At 33.0% G+C, this 15,625-nt stretch overlaps 1 protein-coding gene across 1 annotated transcript; it reads left to right on the top strand.

Annotated features, from left to right (window-relative positions):
• The first annotated feature begins 11 nt into the window (after nt 1-11).
• Nucleotides 12-11,459, top strand: lrrc34 (leucine rich repeat containing 34). The gene is made up of 10 exons (XM_030123416.1): nt 12-125; nt 1,339-1,451; nt 1,529-1,593; nt 2,875-2,961; nt 4,238-4,366; nt 6,280-6,375; nt 8,143-8,297; nt 9,439-9,594; nt 9,896-10,022; nt 10,966-11,459. Exons 1-10 carry the CDS (start codon nt 13-15, stop codon nt 11,176-11,178), a joined length of 1,254 nt encoding a protein of 417 aa, XP_029979276.1. The 5' UTR covers nt 12; the 3' UTR covers nt 11,179-11,459.
• Nucleotides 11,460-15,625: the final 4,166 nt, after the last annotated feature.

The raw sequence follows: 15,625 nt of genomic DNA, 5'->3' as shown, positions 1-15,625 counted from the left end.
TACACAGGTGTCATGGCGGGCAACGGAGGCGATTTAACAGAAGTTTACGTGACTTTCTGTGCAAAAAATAACATCAAAACAAATCCGTACATTGTGGAAGTTTTACAGAACACGCCTGTGACAGAGTGAGTGACTTCAGATGACTTAAAGTTCAGATTTAATACATAAACAACTGGAATAATTAGCGATACTTACTAGTGTTTTTAATGTGATCTAAAATAACGAAAGATAATTAACAAATAAAGGTGATATTTTACTTCATTTGTGTACAGTAGTGTTAAGTTATACATTTGGAAAGGCCCATATCAGGCACTTGACACGTTTATTTCTTACTTTATATTCGTTTATGACGGCCTGGATTTGATCTTAACAGTTAACAGAGTTGGAGTGACTTTAGGTCTAATATTCCTGAGAAAATGAGGTCAGTTACAGTCACAAAGGGTTAGTTTGTGAGAGATATCATTCGTTCAATAACTCATCCATACATCATGAAGATTACAGTTGAGTTTCCATGTTATTAGACTTAACAAACACTAAACATAAGAGACAATACAGTAGTTTAGCCCATACTTACTGAAATGTCATGGCAACTTAACCCTAACCCTTAAATAGTCTTAAATGTAATTCCCATAGAGTAAGGCTTTCATTATCTTTAATATGGATAATTGATCCCTAAATCTGACACCCAAAGGTCTTAAAAATCCCACAGACAAAATAAATGATTTTAGCTAGCCTGTATATTTGCTTTGTAAAGAACTGGTCAAAGACAAAAGTAGGATTTTATTGCTGGTCTGGAAATAAATAATTTCATTAGACAGGACAAATGTGAAACTCATGCATAATATAATATAAGCACATACAGTATAATTTGCAAAAGAATCATTTGCAACATTAGATCAGCCTGACTGTTAAAAGGACAAAATGAATGGTCTGATATTTAACCAAAGACGCAGAGAAAAATGTCTTAAAAAGTAATAAATTGTGCTTCATCAAACCTGCAGATACACTGTAGTGAAAACATAATTGTGACTTTTAAAGCCATTGGAATTTTCTTGTGCCACAAAAATTAGACAAAAGACAAATAGGGTATTTTAATATTAATACAGTATTAATCTATTTAAATGAATGACACTATTACCTGAGTTTTCCCAATGTCTAACATGTCACATATAAATTAAGAAAAAGATTAAAGATGATTAATATTACACCAAAGCCTTATATTTAATACACTTTTGTGTACATTTAACCGTATCTTTATTATCCCAAGAGGCAGCACAGATGTTAAATTAGTAAATAAATCAGATTTCCTTTTGCTTTTTTTGTTTTTTTGTTTTTTAGGAGTTTCACATTAAAACTTCCAGGAAATAACAGACTGAACCCGGTTCAGAGACTTGACGACAAAGACGCTCTTGCTCTGTCAAAATGTCTGCAAAACAACGCAAGTGTGGCAGGTGAGTCGCCACATTTGGAGGACACAGTTACTACCGTGTTGTAAACAGGATTAAACCACATGGATCTGCATCAACAGGTCTTGATCTGAGGTACAATAACATCACAGATGAAGGAGCTGCACACCTTAGTGACCTGTTACAGGTGAGCAGTAAACAGGCAGATGTTAGCTGATGTGGTGATGATGAAACCAAATTCAGTTGAATTGTGTGTTTGGACGTTCAGTCTTTGGTCAGACTGACGTCAAATGTGGATAAAGTAATTGTTGGTGTATTTTAGTAATTCAACTCTCAAATGTCAGAATAATTTACTCCCCTCTAGAGTCATTCAGCACAAAAATGTCCACTTCCAAAAAACTGTCATAAAAACATAACAGAGTAATTTTTTTTTTTCCTGCTTTTTGCTGCATGAATCTGTTAAACAACTTCCGTCCTACTCAAAACCTTCAATCATTGTAAGGACTGCAATGCTTTAAATGACAATTTGATTTCTGGAAGTCACTGAAAAATACACAAAAATGAGTTATTTACCACGTAACAAATGTTTGGGTGGTGTCTGGACTGTATTTTTTTTTTTTTTTTTTTTAAATCAGTCTTGAATAATGTCAATGATTATCCTAAATATCAACTTTGGTGCATAATTAGTTTTTCTGTGACATCAGGTTTAACATTTACTCCCATCTTCATTCATTCAGGACAAAAAAAAAACTGCTATAAAAATAGTAAATATAATATTTATTACATGGTAAATAATTTTTTTGTGTATTTTTCAGTGACTTCAAGTAATCAAACTGTTATTTAAAGGGTTCAAATCCTGAAAATAATTGAATGTTTGGTTGTTTTGAGGAGGACTGAAGTTGTTTAAGACATATAGAATAGAAGAGAAGAGAAGAGAAGAGAAGAGAAGAGAAGAGAAGAGAAGAGAAGAGAAGAGAAGAGAAGAGATCTTTATTGTCACTGTTACAGGAACAATGAAAATCGGATTAGCAGCAAACATTTAAGTGCAAAAAGACTAAAAATATCACACAAAATTATATTGAAAATATTTACTGAAATCGACAATAAACAAAGAACAAAGAAATACTAAAATATACAAAAGCCAACTCTGTATTATAGAGTAAAATGAAAAACAGTTAATGCATTTATGCAGAAAAAAAGCAGAAAAAATGTTCATCTGTAAAGCTTCTATAGCAGGTTTTTGGAAGTGGATGTTTTTGTCCTGAATGACTGCAAAAGGTATAATTTTTAACAATGTTCTGATGATATATTAGAAAAATGCAAATTAGAATTCTAAACTTTGTCCAGAGACAGACTTTGTAATAATAAACTGTGTCGTATTCACTAACACAGATTAAATAATGCAGATGAAGAGGGAACATTTACCCAAAGGGTTCCGATCCTCATGTGTTTCATTGTAACTGTGCAGGAGGGAAACTCAGCGCTGCGATCTCTGGACTTGACCTTCAATGACATCGAAACCGACGGTGCTGAAATCCTCAGCAAAAGCCTTCAGGTCCGTCTCTTTGTCTTAACACACTTAAAAATACAACCTACAGACATCTGGTCCACTGAGAGTACGTTCAGACAGCAGGTCTTCATGCACAAGTTGGATTTTTTTGTGAAATTCAATTTTTTGGTGTGTTCGCTCATATCACACATTAAATGTGACTTCTGTCAGTTTTGAGTCTGAACTGAATGTGACCCTGAAGTGACCCACATGCACAAAAGAGGTCCTGATGTAATACATGACCACGCAGACACACACTGTGTTTATGGAAGGAAATATGTTCTCCTCCTGGGTCGCATTTCAATGACGTAAAGGTCAGATAAATGCGACCTGGCTGTTCAGACTGAAGTCACACTGCAAAATATCAGATACTTGTCAGATTTAGGCCCATGTATGAAAGTGGCCTGGGTCGGATTAGTGCTGTTCAAACTGTCTTTAACAGATCGGATACAGGTCACATGAGCAAAAAAATCGGATTTGGATCAAATTTACCTGCAGTCTGAGCGTAGCCTTTGTCTTGTTACATCTTTTATGTGATTTTAATGCTATGTCTTTTATGTTGATTTTTTGGTCGTTTTTTTTTTTTTTTTTTTTACGTCATTTTTATCCTGTTGCATCTTTTTAATAAAAATATGTGAAAAAATATTTACTCATGCTTCAGCCTTTAGTCAACTGGGATCTATTTGTTAGGTAATAGTCAGTACTACTAATAATAATAATACCCAGGAATTTTATTTATTTATTTATTTAATGGGTTCTTTTATTGGTTTTAACTCAGGTCAATTATCATTTTACCGCACGTCATTTATTATTACTTTATTGTATTTTTTGATTTTTACTAACAGGTCTCATCTTTCATTAGTTTATTTACCTTATTTTATTTTTACTTAATTGTATATTATTATTTAATTGTAATGTGTATTATTTTCTTTTAATTGTCTATTTTCTTTTTAGTATTCATTGTTATTTATTAGGTCTTTTTATTAGTTGTGACTCATGGCTCTTCGTAATTTCATTTTTATTATTTTGTTCTTAGTTTTGATGGTTTTTATTTGCTTTAAAGCTCGATTGCTTTGTTTTTGGGCTGCAGTTTGTATGTAGAATGCAATAATCTAAAAAAAATTTATAGAGAAATTTTGTTTGTGCCATAAAAGTTTAGTTTCCGACTCTAATTTCAGTGCTGGTTTGTGATGAAAATGTAGAATATCATCCGTCTTTGTAGTAAATTTGGTGAAGTGGCCTTGTCTGTTGGTAATAACGGTGTATGTTCGTGTCTCTGCAGAGTAACAGCTCCTTACTCTCTCTCAGACTGTCGGGTAATAAGATCGGAAACCGAGGCGCAACGTACCTGGCCGCTGTTTTACAGGTGAACGCCACGCTGCAGGACCTCCACCTGGACGACTGCGACCTGGTGAACGGCCGTGCATCTACAGCCCCGTTTACACCCACATTCACAGCAACTTTTAATTTCAGGAATTTATTTACTTGGGTTAAAAAACGCCTGGTAATCTGCACGGTTTGTGTTTCCACCGCAAAGTTCCTGGAAAAACAACAAAATGAAGTATATGATAGTTTTCTTTTTGTTACGTCTTTTATATTGTTTTTATTTCATTACATCTTTTATGTTGCTTTGTTGTCTTTTACATTGTTTTTAACTTGTCTCATATGCTGTTTTTGGCGACATTTTCCCATATTTACATCCTAATGTGTCTTTTACATTGCTTTTTTTGTGTTTTTTTTTGGGGTCTTTTACATAAGTTTTTTCCTTTTAACATCTTTTACATTATTTTGTGCCTTGTTTTGTCATTTATGTGTTTTTTTTAATCTCATTATGTCTTTTTATGTTGTTTTTGTCTTATGGTGTTTTGGTGTTTTTATCTTATGTCTTCTATGTTGTTTTTATTTTATTACACCTTTTATGCTGCTTTTCTGTCTCGTTGTCTTTTACATCGTTTTTAACTTGTTGTGTCATGCTTTTTCTGGCAACATTTTCCCATATTTACATCCTAATGTGTCCTTTACATTGATTTTTTTTGTGTGTTTTGTTGGGTCTTTCATGTTGTTTTTATCTCATTGTGTTTTGGTGTTTTTATCTTGTTATGTCTTCTATATTGTTTTTATTTCATTACATCTTTTATGTTGCTTTTCTGTCTCGTTGTCTTTTACATCGTTTTTAACTTGTCTCATATGCTGTTTTTGGCAACATTTTGTCATATTTCCATCCTAATGTGTCTTTTACATTGTTTTTTCTTTATGTGTTTTGTTGGGTCTTTTATGTAAGTTTTTTTCCTTTTAACGTCTTTTACATTATTTTGTGCCTTGTTTTGTCATTTATGTGGTTTTATGTCTTTTTCATGTTGTTTTTATCTTATTCTGTTTTGGTGTTTTTATCTTGTTACATCTTCTATATTGTTTTTATTTCGTAACGTCTTATATGTTGCTTTTCTGTCTCGGCTTTTACATAATTTTTAACTTATGTCTCATACGCTTTTTTTTTGCCAACATTTTCCCACATTTACATTCTAATGTGTCTTTTACATATTTTTTTGTATCCAACGTCTTTCACATCATTTTTTCTCTTTTACAATTTTTTATGTCTTGTACGTCATTTATGTAGGTTTTTTTTAATCTTGTGATGTCTTTTTATGTCATTTTTGTCTTATTGTGTCTTGGCGTTTTTTTGTCTTGTTACATCATTTTCAACTTATGTCTTATAAGCTGTTTTTTGTTTTGTTATGTCTTCACTTTCGTCTTGTTACGTCTTTTATGTGATTTTACTGTCATGTCTTCTATGTTGTTTTTTTGTCTTATGTTTTTTTTCTGTAATTTTCATCTTGTTGCGTCTTTTGTGTCATTTTGTGTCTTGTTATGTCATTGGTGTTTTGTTTTGTTTGTTTTTTTTAATCTTGTTACGTCTTTCAAGAACATTTTTGTTTTGTTGCATCTTTTATATAATTTTTCTGTCATTCTTTACGGTGTTCTCAAAGTACGTTGTTTTTTTTTTTTTTTTCACAAAAATGATGAAAAAGACAAACCAAAATGATAAAAAAAAAAGTATAACTTATTCCAGATGAAGACACCTATATTTACATGTACATTTACTGCTGTGTTTGAACGAAAAAATAATACGATTTGAACTATAATCTGGTTAAAAATCATCCTAAAATGGTCCAATGTAGCGTTAGATTTAAATCTCTGACACACGCAGACTAACAATAAACGTCAGTGCTTTTAAAGTTAATGTAAGATAAATGAAAGCAGGAATACAACCAGCAGTCATCAGATGAGAAGCCACTTCCTGTGTCTTTGTCTCTGTCCAATCAGGCCACTCAGAGTGTGATCGCACTCGCCATCATGTTGAAAAACAACAGGACTCTTCGCTCCATCGACATCAGCCGGCCACTGCTCTTCAGCCTCCAGGTTCATCCATTCATTTGATCGTACTCATGTCCAAACAGCAACGAAACCTGTGATGTCACAAAATGAACAAGCATGAGTTTGGAGAGCTTCATGAAACTGATCTTTAAGTGTCTGATTGACCAGAAACATTCAGTCAAATGGCTTTAAATTATTACAGTAAAAAAGGCGTGGTTTCTCTGTTCCTACCTGCCTAATTTGGGTCAATTTTCACCCATTTACTTTTTCAAATTCTAAAGATTACATTGATGGAAAAAAGTTTTTGTGCACTCCATGCAACAAAACGATTAAAAATTAATGCAAAACAAAACAATAGTCAAAGAAATAAACCCACCAGTCAACACAATGAACATAATGGAAAAAAATGAGCAAAAAATGAACAAAACCTGAACAAAATAAACAATAACTGATAAAACTTACCAATAAATAACAAATAAATATAATTATAACAAATAAAGTGTATGATCATCTACAAAATGAACTCAGTTGTCAACAAAATGGACAAAAATTAACAAAACATGCAAAAGCTGACCAAAAAATACAAATAAATTACTAAAAACTGAATAAAAAAATATGGATTGTCCACAAAATGAATTCAATAGTCAATACACTGAACAAAATGGATAAAAATGAACAAAAACTGACCAAAATATACAACAAAATTAACAACCCCCCCCCCCCCTCAAAAGAACTGTTGTCAACAAAATGAACTCAGAAGTCGACACAATGAGCAAAATGGACAAAAATGAGCAAAAAATGAACAAAACCTGAACAAAATAAACAATAGCTGATAAAACTAACCAATAAATAACAAACACATATAATTATAACAAATAAGAACATATATGATCATCTACAAAATGAACTCAATTGTCAACAAAACTGACTAAAATTTACAAAAAATGTGCAAAAGCTGACCAAAATATGCAAATAAATTACCAAAAAATTAATAAAAAATAATTATTGGCAACAAAATGAACTCAATAGCCAATACACTGAACAAAATGGATAAAAATGAACAAAAATGACCAAAATATACAACAAAATTATAAAAAACAAACAAACAAAAGAACTGTTGTCAACAAAATGAACTCAGTAGTTGACACAATGAGCAAAATGGACAAAAATGAGCAAAAAATGAACAAAACCTGAACAAAATAAACAATAACTGATAAAACTAACCAATAAATAAAAAATATATAATTCTAACAAATAAGAACGTATACGATCATCTACAAAATGAACTCAGTCGTCGACACAATGAACAAAATGTACAAAAAAAGAACAAAACATAAAAAAAATTAACAAAGTATTATAAAAAAAAACATGATTTTCAATAAAATGAGCACAAATGAACAAATACTGACCAAACTAACCAACACGATTAACAATGAATACAAAAGAATATGATTTAGTTTGTAGATGTAAACATTTTCGCGTGTAATTTTACCTTTTTACACTAAAACATTGAGAAAATTTTGTAGTTGTCATTATTTATAGGTTATTATGTTATTATTTTACTGGTCTGATCCTCTTTAGATCATATTAGTCTGAATGTGGAACCTGAAGTAAAATAAGTTTGCCAGCCCTGGTTTAGAGTCGACCTGAGAATAATAGAAAATTACAGAATGTGGGTGCTCAGTATGTTTCTGTTTTTGTGCATAAAGGTTGTGAATGATGTGTAGGAACCTGAGATCCTCGTATCTCCTCTGCATGGGTTCATTGTGAATGAGATGATGCCGTTAACGGTCCTGCTGCCGGGTCTTCCAGGAGGAATGGGTCGTCCACTGGGCGGAGATGCTGGAGGTGAACGGGGGTCTGGTGGAGCTCCATCTGGGGAAGACGGGTCTGACCAACACTGGGATGGAGAGGCTGGCTGAAGGCCTGAGGCTCAACCACAGCCTGAGATACCTGGACCTACGCTGGTGAGAAACCCACCAACACCAAACACCGCAGGACAACATGGACAAAATGAACAAAACATAAACAAAAACTGAATAAAAATAAGCAAAAAGGACTAAAAATGAACAAAAACTGAATAAAATGAACAAAAATGACTTAAAAATGAACAAAAACTGAAAAAAATGAACAAAAATGACTAAAAAATGAACAAAAACTGAATAAAATGAACAAAAATGACTAAAAAATGAACAAAAACTGAAAAAAATGAACAAAAATGACTAAAAAATGAACAAAAACTGAATAAAATGAACAAAAATTACTAAAAAATGAACAAAAACTGAATAAAATGAACAAAAATGACTAAAAAATGAACAAAAATGACTTAAAAATGAACAAAAACTGAAAAAAATGTCCAATAAAATAACACAAACTGAATAAAATGAACAAAAATGACAAAGAAAAATAACAAAAATGACTTAAAATGAACAAAAACTGAACAAAATGTCCAATAAAATAACACAAACTGAATAAAATGAACAAAAATGACAAAGAAAAATAACAAAAATGACTTAAAAATGAACAAAAACTGAACAAATGTCCAATAAAATAACGCAAACTGAATAAAATGAACAGATGACTAAAAAATTTGTAAAAAATTGAACACAATGTCCAGTAAAATGAACAAAATGAAAAAAAAAAAGAATAAAATAAACAAAAACTGACCAAACTAACCAATGTATAGATATAAATATAACAAATAAAAAATAACACAGTAGTCAACAAAAGTAACACAATAGTTGACATAATGAAGAAAATGAACAAAAACTGAACTATATATACAACAAATTTAACCAAAAATAATAATTTAAAAAATTGTCAAGTAAATGAACAAATACAGACTAAGTTAACCAAAAAATAATTAAAAATGAAAGCAAAACAATATGATAGTCAACAAAGAAAGAAATATAGCAAATAAGAAAAATTAACAAAAACTGAGCAAAAATGACCAAAAATGATCAAACTAATTAACAAATTGATTAAAAATAACCAAACTAACCAACAAACTGATTAAAAATGAATGCAGAACGTAATGGTCAGTGTGATGGGGTGGACACTGGTTTGTCCGGTACTGGCCTTAAACGCCTCTCCAACGGTCATCCACAGTAACCGTGTGACTTGTGACGGCGTGCGACCTTTGGCTGAGACGCTGAAGCACAACGGGACTCTGGAGGTCATCGATCTGTCGTCCAATCGGATGGAGGATGAAGGTGCCGTGTACCTGAGCGAGGCCGTGGCTTCTGCAGGATGTGGACTCAAACAGTGAGTCGCATTTACTGCACAGCCTCACATCTGCATTTCTGAGTCTCATCCGGAATATTAGACAGTATTTAATTCAGGTTAAGGACGTATAGTTAAACAGTATTAAATAGATTTGAAAGGTTTACAGCAAATAAAGGCAAGTCATAAAGAGACCAAACTTTGAGGCTTCATTAAGGATATAAGTTCTGTGGAATATGTATTTGTTTATGTGTTTATTTGTGTTGCAAACCTGAGGCGTTACCATGATGCAGTGTTTGAAGTGTGTGAGCCGTCACCTGGTGTGTTTGTGTCCGTGTGTCAGGCTGTCCGTCTGCAGTAACAACATCAGGACGGAGGGTCTGCTGGCTCTGGGTCAGGCTCTGATGGTCAACACCACTATGAGTCACATCTACATCTGGGGAAACCCACTGGAGCAGGCCGTCTGCAAGGTCACACACAATACACACACAAAAATATATATATACACACATACATACATACATAAATAAATAAATAAATAAATAAATAAATAAATAAATAAATAAATAAATAAATATATACACACACACATACATACACAAATAAATAAATAAATATATATATATATATATATATATATACACACACACATACATACACAAATAAATAAATAAATATATATATATATATATATATATATATATACACACACACATACATACACAAATAAATATATATATATATATATATATATATATATATATATATATATATATATATATATATATATATATATACACACACACACACAGGTATACACATATAATATATCTATACACATATAGTACATACATAGTATTGTAATAATAATGTGAATAACTTGAACAAATATGAACCTGAAGGGTCTTAAGAGAAGTAAGTGCTTTTTTTTTTTTTTTTTTTTTTTTCATCATTCTGCCTGTTATTAAATGTTTGTGTATTTGTAGATCCACTGTGGTCTGTAAGTTGTAATGCACATGTATAGATGATAAACTGAAGCATAATTTTGTTAAAATTGCACTTGTTTTTCTCAAAAAAAGTTCAGGTTGTTCATGTTATTCACATTTTTAAAGGATAGTTTGTAGATGTAAACATTTTCTTAAATGCAATTTTACTTTCCCCCCATAGAGAAAAGTTTGTAGATAAGCTAAGCTAAGCTAAGATAAACTAAGCTAAGATAAGATAAGCTAAGATAAGATAAGATAAGCTAAGATAAGATAAGATAAGATAAGATAAGATAAGATAAGATAAGATAAGATAAGATAAGATAAGTGAGTCTAACTTCACTGGGGGCTTCATCTGGTTAAATAAATAACATAATAGTGTAACGTGTGATGTCAGACGTTCCTGAAGCCTGACTCCGCCCCTTTTCAGGCCTTTGCAGATCTGATGTCCTGCGGCCGTCTGGCGCCGGAGCAGACGGACGTCAGCGCCTACGAGGTGGACGGTCACATGTTTCTGGCCCAGGTCACTCACAGTTTGACCAGACGCACACCAGGCACTGACGCCGAACTGGGACACACCAACCATCCAAACACAAACCCCGCCTCCACGCCTCCTCAGAACATGGAGGATGAGCAGATGTGACCCCCCACCCCACCCAAATACTACGACCATCTGATTCTGTCTTATTTGGTAAAATTATCTGTTGATTAGTTTGGTCGGTATTTGTTCATTTAGTTGACTGTCATGATCCTATTTATTTATTTTTGTTAATTTTTGTATATTTTAGTCAGTTTTTGTTCATTTTTGTCTGTTTTGTAGACTATCATAGGTGTTCTTATTTGTTCATTTTTGTCCATTATGTTAATTATCATATTCTTATGCATTCATTTGTAATAATTTTGTGGGATATTTTGTTCATTTTTTTGTCCATTTTGTTCACTGTGTTGACAACTGAACTCATTTAGTTGACTGTCATGTTCTTATTTATTTATTTCTGTTAATTTTGTTGTTATATTTTAGTCAGTTTTCATTCATTTTTGTCCATTATGTTTATTATTATATTCTTCTTCATTCATTTTTAATAATTTTGTGGATATTTTGTTAATTTTCTGTTAATTTTTTTGGTCATTTTGTTCACTGTGTTGACAGCTGAACTCATTTTGGTGACTATCGTAGTTTTTCGTATTTGTTTTATTTATTTGTTGTTAATTTTTGTCAACTCTATTATCCTTGTTAATTCAATTTTAATCATTTTGTTGGATATTTTGTAAATTTTTTTATCAGTTTTGTTTGTTGTGTTGACAATCGTATTTTTCTTAATTGCTATATTTGTTAGAAATATTTGTTGATGAATTTGGTCTGTATTTGTTCATTGTTGACAATCTTTTTTTTGTGTGCTAATTTTCATGTATATTTTAGTCACTTTTTGTTAATTTTTGTTGACTATATCATTCTTGTTTAGTCAGTTTTAATCATTTTGTTGAATATTTTGTTCATTTTTTTGTCCTTTGCATTTGTTGTGTTGACTATTGAGTTCATTTTGTTGACTATCGTAGTTTTTCTTATTTGTTGTATTTATTTGTTGGTCAGTTTAGTCACTTTTTGTTTATTTTTGTTGATTTTCTTGACAATTATGTTCTTATTTGATTATTTTTTTGTTGATTTTTGGTGTATGTCTGACCAACCACCTCCCATCCAACCCAAATATTAACAAGAATCCACATTTTGAACACTATGACCTGTTCAGATTCTTTAATCCAAGACCTAATTTACATCTTCAGTGCAAAGATTTAAATGTGTTTAATATCAACTGATGCTACACAAGACAGTTCAACATTACATTAAATGCATTTGACTGGATTTTATGTGTCGGTTTTCAGCCAAACTGTGGTGTCGTGATCGTTTTCGGCAGCTCGAATGAAACAACAACGCTCTCAAAACTCATCAAATCACAATGTGCAGGAAAAAAACTGAGAAATACATTCAACATGATCTTTAACAACAGACAGATTTGGACGTTTTCTGACATTTTATTAAAATGTGTAGAATCTTGATTAAAAAGAAAACACCTAGCATGTAGACTTGGAATGGTTTACAGTTTACTTCCAGATTTACTGTTTGTTACTCTGAGTGTCAGTGTTCAGTGATAGATTTTTTTTAAAATTTATCGATTTGTTCTTTATTATTCTGACTTTTGTCTCGTCTGCACCAACATGAATATTTTTCTAAACACATATTTTCTTCCTGAAAGACAAAAGTAAATGACAAAATGACAAAAAAAACAAAAACAAAATGAGACAAAAATAGGACAAAACAAAAAAGTGGAGATGACAAACAACACAAAAGACTAAAATCATGATGTAAAGAATGAGCGACTATACAAAATTTCTGTCCACGCAACCTTCGTTTTACGAAATATGTGAAATTGTCAAAACGACAACACAAAATCATTTCCCAACTGGTCTGGAGATCTGATGTTTTCTCGTGTGTTTTTTCTTTCGTTCACATGCAAACTGCAGAAAAAGTGTAGAATTTGTATGACTCTGTTTGTGTCCATGCATGTGTTCAGCATTAAATAGAGTTTTAGGATCCAAACGTCACAGTATGAGACAAAAAATGCATCAGTGTCATTTATCAACACCCTAACTTTTACCCCATGATGGCGCTCTGCTGTGTATTTACATGGATTTCTGTAGATGAAAACTTTTCTGAAAATGATCTGGTGTGTACAATATTATTGAAAACAGAGGTAGGGAAATATATGTTCATATAAATACCTTATACACTATATAGACAAAAGTATTGGGACATGTTAAATTCAGGAGTTTCTACAAAAGAAGACATTGTTTTATCGAGACGCAAAGTATTCAAAAATGGCCAAAATACAGTCGTGGAAAAAATTATTAGACCATCAAAAGTCATCAAAAACAGTGGTTATGCAATCCAGTACGAACTCCTGTGTGTCATGTGACTAAAACAGACAGAAAAGAAAACATGGAATGCCTAAGAGCGCTGTTTTTGTCAGTACAATGCCATAGATATTGATGGAAGAACTGAAGTGAATTTGGTTATGATCAAGAAAACCATGGAAAATGAATAGATATCAGCTCTGAAATTAAACTACTACGAGCTAATTTTGTTGTTATCATTATATTTGTCCAAACAAATGGACCTTAAGTTGTACCAGGCATTAAAATGAACAAGATATTGAAGAAAACAAAGGATGGTCTAATAATTTTTTCCGTGACTGTACACTCAGACTCCAGTGGGTTAATTAAATCTGAATATTGATGTAAAGAAAAATCTGAAGTACAAACGTCTTCTTTGGTTTCACAGGTCTTGTGGGAAAACACAGGAAAACAATGTCTTCCGTGTCATTAACACAGACCTACCTATGGCAAAATGGGAATGGAAAAGGAACATTTTCTCTGTTACAATTTTCCGTTTTCCACAGCACCTGAAGTCAGTTCAAGAGCTGTTTTCCATTTTTTTTAATTTTAAGAACAACAGGATACAAGTCCTTTTTTCCGTTTTTTTTCATTTACTGATTTTAAAACAACAACAAAATACAGATTGTTTTCGGTTTTTAATTGTTTTTTTTTTTTTTTTTTAATTTCAAAAAGAAATCAGATGGCTGCAACTTACACAGACCTTTAATGACCTGGAGGACATCGTTTTCCTGTGAGACCCACGAAATCAATGAAGATTTGTTTGGTACAAGAGGATATCTTTAGATCAGGGGTCACCAATCCTGGTTCTCAAGATCTACTATCCTGCATGTTTTAGATGTGACCTTCTACCAACACACCTGATTCAAATCATAAGTCTATCATCAAGCCCTGCAAAAGACTGATAACTAGAAGCACTCGGAGAGCGCAGACCTCCGCCAAGGCTGATCAGTGGCCCCCCCCGTGGGCCCCCCCACCCCCGATCACCACCAAAATTTAATCATTTCTTCCTTATCCCATTTCCAACAAACCCTGAAAATTTCATCAAAATCTGTCCATAACTTTTTGAGTTATGTTGCACACTAACGGACAGACAAACAAACAGACAGACAGACAAACAAACCCTGGCAAAAACACAACCTCCTTGGCGGAGGTAATGACCATAAGGTCTGCTGGAAGAGGGAAACATCTAAAACATAGGATAGTATAATAAATAATAATAATAAATTGCATTTATAAAGCACTTTTCATTCAGCAGAATCTTAAAGTACCACAGAGAAAAGACAGTTGAATAAAAAATAAAAGAATAAAAAAAAATATATACTGTATCAGGAATAAAAGACTAGGTGAATGAAAAAGAGCATCATGGTGGCCCATAAAAAGCCCGTCTAAACAGGAATGTTTTTAGCCCCTTTTTGAAGGAGTCCAGTGACTGAGGAGCTGTGAGGTGGTCTGGGAGGGAGTTCCAGATTCAGGGGGGCAGAGGAGAAGGCCCGGTCTCCCATGGTCCGAAGTTTAGTTCTGGGGGGGAGGAGGAGGAGGTTGGTGCTGTGGGTCTGGAGACTACTGGTGGAGGGGTGAGGGGTGAGGAGGTCCTTGAGGTAGTGGGGGACGTTTTTATGGAGGCACTTGAAGGTGATGAGGGCAGTCTTATAAGTAATTCTGAAGGGGACTGGCAGCCAGTGGAGGTTCTGGAGAATGGGAGCGATGTGTTCTTGTTTATGTGAGGATTCTGGCAGCACTGTTTTGAACGGACTGGAGTTTTTGCAGCTGTTTCTTGGGGATCCATAAAGAAGGACATTACAGTAGCTGAGCCTCGATAGTAGATCTGGAGGACCAGGGTTGGTCATCCCCGCTTTAGATCAATATTCAGATTTTATTAACCCTCTGGAGTCTTGGATGTTTTTTAATACTTTTTGTCTCCAATGCGCTCCATGCTCTGATAGCACATCATTTTCCAGACGTACAAAACAAAACCCAACTACACTACACACTCACACTGCACTACTCACTGATCATACACTCAAAAAACACTAAATATGCACAAATGTCTGAGATCTTGAATTTCTCTAACCCTATTTGTGTCCATTAGAAGCACTGCTCTGTTATCTACAGTGGTGCATGTGGTGCTGATGTGAATG

The sequence above is a fragment of the Sphaeramia orbicularis genome, chromosome 20 (assembly GCF_902148855.1).
Source record: "Sphaeramia orbicularis chromosome 20, fSphaOr1.1, whole genome shotgun sequence".
Classification (NCBI taxonomy): Eukaryota; Metazoa; Chordata; class Actinopteri; order Kurtiformes; family Apogonidae; genus Sphaeramia; species Sphaeramia orbicularis.
Note: the sequence above shows the minus strand (reverse complement) of the source record. Positions and strands in the feature narration are given on the sequence as shown.